The 6,007-nt window shown below is 56.9% G+C and overlaps 3 protein-coding genes across 4 annotated transcripts in view; 1 reads left to right on the plus strand and 2 right to left on the minus strand.

Moving 5' to 3' along the window:
- SURF2 (surfeit 2) overlaps positions 1 to 490 on the minus strand; it is a 5,231-nt gene extending 4,741 nt beyond the window's left edge. The window contains exon 1 of the mRNA XM_006776603.2: positions 469 to 490. Within this exon, the coding sequence (XP_006776666.1) occupies positions 469 to 490 (22 nt within the window). The remainder of the gene's footprint in view (positions 1 to 468) is intronic.
- SURF1 (surfeit 1) lies at positions 17 to 3,510 on the plus strand. The gene is made up of 7 exons (XM_006776530.2): positions 17 to 880; positions 959 to 1,041; positions 1,596 to 1,787; positions 2,601 to 2,673; positions 2,771 to 2,933; positions 3,180 to 3,261; positions 3,334 to 3,510. The coding sequence occupies exons 2-7, from the start codon at positions 1,013 to 1,015 to the stop codon at positions 3,401 to 3,403; spliced, it is 609 nt and encodes a 202-aa protein (XP_006776593.2). The 5' UTR covers positions 17 to 880; positions 959 to 1,012; the 3' UTR covers positions 3,404 to 3,510.
- Positions 3,511 to 3,705: 195 nt separating this feature from the next.
- Positions 3,706 to 6,007, minus strand: part of RPL7A (ribosomal protein L7a) — a 3,170-nt gene continuing 868 nt past the window's right edge. The window contains exons 3-8 of one of the 2 annotated variants that reach the window (XM_015572381.1): positions 5,718 to 5,867; positions 5,096 to 5,236; positions 4,820 to 4,917; positions 4,386 to 4,516; positions 4,006 to 4,075; positions 3,706 to 3,876 (exon numbers count right to left, since the gene is read on the minus strand). In XM_015572381.1, the coding sequence (XP_015427867.1) occupies positions 3,772 to 3,876; positions 4,006 to 4,075; positions 4,386 to 4,516; positions 4,820 to 4,917; positions 5,096 to 5,236; positions 5,718 to 5,867 (695 nt within the window). In that variant the 3' untranslated portion in view covers positions 3,706 to 3,771. The remainder of the gene's footprint in view (positions 3,877 to 4,005; positions 4,076 to 4,385; positions 4,517 to 4,819; positions 4,918 to 5,095; positions 5,237 to 5,717; positions 5,868 to 6,007) is intronic. The other variant, XM_006776531.2, reaches the window with a different exon arrangement.

The following is a 6,007-nucleotide window of genomic DNA, read 5'->3' on the forward strand; positions in this document are numbered from 1 at the left end:
GTGCTGCCCACCCTCCCGCCCAGGCCCGCCTTTCTACCCCCCAGGGGCCCCTCCGCGAGCTGAAATGCACCTTCTGTGTATATTGTTCCGCCTCTGCATTTATGAGCAATGAGAACGCAGAGCGGGCCCTGCGCGCAGCTCGGGCGGTTAGGGCATCCTCTGGATAGCCAAGACGGAGGGTTCGGTCCCTGGTCGGTACATACAAAAGTCAGCCAGCGAATGCGTGCACAAGTGAAACAACGGATTGGTGGTTCTCCCTCTTCCTCCCTTAAATCAGCAAGTAATTTTTTTTTTTTAATCTCTCCCTCCAGAAGCACGCCTGGGTTGCCTAGGCTCACTTCTACCTTTGTAACCTTGTAAATAAATTTTGTCGTTTAACTGCTTTATTAAAAATAACGAAAAGGCAGAGCAGTTAGGAGAGCTCTGTGAAGCACTGTCCCGAGCCTATCACATTTCGTCTCATCAGACCACAGTAGCCCGTGCGGTGCATGTCGGCGCAGTGGCATGTACATCACAGCATCCTCCCGCGGGAGAGGCGTGAAGTGGTGCCACGAATTACCCGGGTCATGGTCGGTGGCAGCCACGACTGAGCCCTGGGTCTGGTTCAGTCAGTAAACATCCACTGAGTGCCACGTGCCGGGCACTGGGCTGGGAGCTGGCTCCTGGCTGCAGGTTGTGGGCCCGCCCCTCCTGTACCCCGTGCTCCTCCGGGGCTTGCGACCCCAGGCCCGTGTGACACTCCCTAGGTCTGGCCTGGAGGCCCAGCAGGTGCCGCAGCTCCGCAGCAGAAGCGCCTGCCACAAAAGCAGAGGACGACTCCTTTCTCCAGTGGTTCCTGCTTCTCATTCCGGTGACTGCCTTTGGCCTGGGGACATGGCAGGTAGGACTGGCCCCTAGCTCTTGTGGCTCCGAGCCCTGGGCCCGCTGCCGTCTGCTTGGGCTTACGCTGTTTCCGTAGGTCCAGCGGCGCAAGTGGAAGCTGAAGCTGATCTCGGAGCTGGAGTCTAGAATTATGGCTGAGCCTGTCCCTCTGCCCACAGAGTGAGTGTGGGGCTGCGGCCTGGGGCTCCTCGCACTGCTCAGCAGTGGAGCTGCTTGGGGTCCTGGCCCTCAGATGGGCGCCCTCAGGATGGGAGGTCCTGCTGGGCTTCTTGCTGACATGGTCACCCTTGGGAAGCTGCCTGAATTATAGAAAAACCTGTGCTGATGGCCCCCTAAAGCAGGAACGCTTAGCTGGAGGGCGAGAGCAGGTATTTTGAAAGTGCCCCAAATGATGCAACTGCCCTAGAAGAACGGCTGTATTCAACAAAGCCTCCATTTAGGCGCAAACGTGCTCGAAGGGGGTTTTAGCCACATGATCAAGTCCATACAGGAGTGCCCCTCTGGCTTCTCATGAAAACGTGGACTGTGGGGCAGCAGAGCCGTTCCTATGGGACACCCGAGGGGTCAGCTTCCCTATAGCGGGCACTGCCATCACCCCAGCCATCCCCCTTATCACCGTCACCTCGGGCTGCGGTGGGCTTTGTCGTTTGCAGCCCTGAGGGTTTCTCTTCCTCCCAAACTGGCTTCAGCTGCACTTGTCCCCTCCCGTGCAGCCCCATGGAGCTGAGAAACCTGGAGTACAGGCCGGTGAAGGTCAGGGGGCACTTTGACCACTCCAAGGAGCTGTACATGATGCCGCGGACCATGGTGGACCCGGAGCGGGAGGCCCGGGAGGCGGGCCGGCTCTCGTCCTCGGCCCAGAGCGGTGCCCACGTCATCACCCCTTTCCACTGCACCGACCTGGGGTGAGTGACACGCAGGGAGCCTGGCAGATGTATGTGGTCAGGGCAGCTCTTCATTTTCCCTTCCTACCCCCAACCCTGGGGAACTAGAAGGTTTGATTCCATCAAGAGTTTGAATTTGTAGCCCGGACATGAAGCTGACTCATTTAGCTCATCACTGCACAAGTCCTGTCTGCTCTGAAAGGGAAGCAAGAACTCTGTCCGTTCAGTGGCCACCTCATTAAATGATGGCGCAGCATGAAGGGATAGTGACAGGAACTCTGGAGGGAGCCAGCTCAGGGAGAGTGTCCCAAGGTACTATTTGGGCCGGACTTGGAGTGAAGGGAGGAAACAGCGCAGAAGGGGCGGTGCAATAGAGCAGCCTCCCCAATGTCAATGGACAAATGAAAGCCTGGGGGCCCTGTCACCACAGCCACCTGGTTAGGTCAGGGATGGGCCCATTGGTCTCTAGCAGCTGTCCCTCTAGTGTCCCCTGGTTAGAAGGGGAGATTGGAGGCTGGCACAGGCTGCTGTGCCCAGTCCTCTCGAGGGGAGGGAGCCTGAACCCAGGCCCTGGTGGGCATCACTGGCTGCATGTTGCAGGAGTGGCACGAGGAAGATGGGGGGGGGGTGAGGGACAACCTTGGCTTCCCTCCCAGGGGTTGGTGGCCCTTACCAGTCAGGACACGGGCACAGGAAGACCTGCCCAGGGGCACACACCTGTCTCCGCTGTCCTGCTTTAGACCCGCCCTGGTAGTGCCAGTTCCTGAATGCGCTGGAGCCAAGTGGTCATCTCCAAACCCTTTCCCGCCTGAAACCACGCGCTTTCCCATCTAGGATGAGCATCCTGGTGAACCGAGGGTTTGTCCCCAGGAAGAAACTGAATCCCGACACTCGGAAGAAAGGCCAGGTAAGGGGCGAAGGGCGGGGGGCCTGTTCCCCCAGGTGAGCAGGGCTCTGGGAGCCCCCCTTCTCTGCTGTGCCCTGAGGGACACCCTCTCTTTTAGATTGAGGGAGAAGTGGACCTGGTTGGGATGGTAAGGCTGACAGAGACCAGGAAGCCTTTTGTCCCGGAGAACAACCCAGAAAGGAACCACTGGTACTACCGGGACCTGGAGGCCATGGCCACGCTCACAGGCACAGAGCCCATCTTCATCGATGCGGACTTCAGTACGTGGTGACCGGCCAGGCCAAGAAACGGGAGTCGGTTCCTGCTGTTTGCACGCTATGTGCTCGGGGGTGGGGGTGGGGGTCGGGGGCGCGGCTGTACACCAGGTACAGGTGCAAGGTCCTCTTGAGGTGACTTGACATTGGCCAAGTTCAAAGGCTCTGGGGGAGATGGTTAGCAAGGCCCCAAGGAAGCAGCTGGCCACGTGGCCAGAGGGAGACCAGTGCCAACACTCAGTGCCTCTACAGAGAGCACAGTCCCTGGAGGACCCATTGGCGGGCAGACCAGAGTGACCCTGAGGAATGAGCACATGCAGTACATCATCACCTGGTGAGTCCCATCTCTGTGCGCGCTGGCCCCTCCCCTTCACAACTGTTCACTGACACTTCCTTACAACCCGAGGTACGGACTCTGCGCGGCCACGTCGTACCTGTGGGTGAAGAAGTTCCTGCGTCGGGCTCCTGGCATGTGATGAGATGACTGATGTGGCCCGTCCTGGGAGCCACTGAATAAATACGTCACCAGATTGGGTTTAACCGGGCCACGTGCTATTGGTATAAATAAACTGCTGCTACCTGAGTGATCTGGTTACCTGGTCCATCAGAAAACCCAGGTTTGGCGAGTGCACGAGGGCCGAGCAGCAGGTCCAGACAGTTTGAATGGACCCACACACGAAGCAACTTGCACAGTAGTTAGCTCAAGGCCCCTGGTTTGAAAATGGACTTGCCACCACCCCAGACTTCTTGCCAGCAATAAATCACCTTCAACCCCAAGTGACCAAGACGCTGGTCCAGGAGAATTTTTATTACTTTTATGTACAGAAAACGCAACAGCGCGCACTCAGCCCAGCTTAGTGGCCAGCTCCTTCGCCTTGGCCTTCTCCAGCTTGGCAATGCGAGCCACTGACTTTGGACCCAGGACGTTGCCTCCCCAGTGGCGGCGGATCTGCAAGGACAAGAGCAGAAGTCAGTCGGGCCCAGCGGTTTGTGGTGTGCACGGCTCATGAAGAGCCAGGCAGGCCTCTGGCTGAGGCCTGACTCACCCAGACAGCGCTGTACAAAAAGCGCTTCTTACCTCGTCGTATCTGTCGTTGTAGTTGGTCCGGATGGCCTCCACCAGCTTAGCCAGAGCGCCCTTGTCTTCCCTAAGGAGACGGGACGTGCGTCAGACTGCGGGCCCTTCCAGAGCGGAAATGGGGCCTTGGCTCCAAACAAAAGCCTTTTGCCTCAGACACAACATGACCACATGGTTTATTCAGGTGAAGAAATTCGTAACCATCATCGGCAAAGGTCCAAATTAATGTATTTACTCCTTTAAAGCTAGAACATTTGCTCTTTTAAGATAAAATCCAAGGAGATGAAGTGAACTGGGGGATTGGGGGGGGGCAGAGTGGAGGGTGGGAGCAGGCTGTCCCCTATGCACACTTGGGGTTTGGGACCAAGCTGCATACTTACGAGTTAACCTGTGTGAAGGCGACGGTGGTGCAGGTCTTCCTGTGGACGAGGCGCCCCAGCCGGGCCTTCCCCTTGATGATGCAGTAGGGGACCCCCATCTTCCGGCACAGGGCAGGCAGGAAGACCACCAGCTGGAAGATAGCGTTAGCTCAGAGTGTAGTCTGACCAGAAGCGATGATTTAAAAGTTAGCTGGGCAGCAATTGCTCAGGGTTAAAAAGCTCATGTTATTTGCACTTCAAGGATTAATTCAGTGAGAAATTCACATCATTGCAAGAGCCACAAGATCAGCTGGATCCCTCGTCAGTACTGTCCTCAAATGAAAAGCTGTCAGCCCACTTAATGTGGCAGACTCAGAATTAAGCTTTATCTGTAGGTACCGACATAAAGACCCGGTCTCAGTTCAGCTGCCAGCACTCACACGAGGCCCACGTACCTCGATGGGGTCCACGTCGTGCGCTATCACCACCAGCTGGGCCTTCTTGTTCTCCACCAGGGTGGTGATCGTGTTCACCCCTAGAACACACAGCCAGTCTGCATGAGCGGGGTGCATGGCTGCTGTTCACAAAGCAGCTCTCCATCAGGGCCCAGCTATGCCTCAAGGTTAAGAGGCTCCACATACTCTTCAGTGATTGCAGATGAAGAAGCCCACGCCTAACTACTGACAGGCCGCCCCCCGCCCCCACCCCCCCTTAAGGAGAACCCCACTCACCCGCTCGGAGGACAGGAGGCCTCTTGGTGGGAACATCCCCTTTGCCGGCAGCTTTTTTCTCAGCCCGGGCCAGCAGCCTCTGCTTCTTCTCTTGCTTGGTCTCGGGCCTGTACTTGTGGGCCAGCTTCAGCAGCTGAGTGGCTGGGAGAACCACCAGCTCAGGCTCCAGGCCAGTGGTCCTCAGCCTTCCTCACGCCGCGACCCCTTAATACAGCTCCTCAAGTGGTGGTGACCCCCAACCATAACATTATTTTCGTTGCTACTTCATAACTAATTTTGCTACTGTTATGAATCGTCATATAACTATCTGATATGTAGGATGTAATTGTTACAAATTGAACATAATTAAAACAGTGATTAATCACAAAAACAATACGTAATTATATGTTTTCCGATGGTCTTATGCGACGACCCCTGTGAAAGGGTCGTTTCACCCCCAACGGGGTCGCGACCTACAGGTTGAGAACCGCTGCTCTAAGTGCTAACCTTCCTCACTTCGAGTCAGAAGCGTTAGGTGTGAGTGGCACTTCAAGAAGCCTCAGTTATGCCACCTCCAGGGTCTGGAAACTAAACAGGGAGCCCCGAGTCCCTCCCAGCGCTGGCTTCCAGCCACAGCACCTACCTGTCTGGCGGTCCAGGGCCTGGGTGAACTGGTTGATGGCAGGCGGCACTTTGAGCCGCTTGTAGAGAATAGCCCTTTGGCGCTGCAGCCGGATGTAGCGGGGCCACTTGACAAAGCGGGTGAGGTCCCTTTTGGGCTGGATGTCCTGTCCTGCGAGGGAAAGGCCGCCCTGAGCGAGGCTCTCACCTGCTTTCCGCCTGGGGCCGCGAGGGCGGGCCATCAGCGATCTCGGTGGTTCAGTGTCATCACGTCTCGCAGAGCAAACGTCCTCACATCACCTGCACGCGGCC

Source organism: Myotis davidii, unplaced genomic scaffold (assembly GCF_000327345.1).
Source record: "Myotis davidii unplaced genomic scaffold, ASM32734v1 scaffold609, whole genome shotgun sequence".
NCBI classification, from domain to species: domain Eukaryota; kingdom Metazoa; phylum Chordata; class Mammalia; order Chiroptera; family Vespertilionidae; genus Myotis; species Myotis davidii.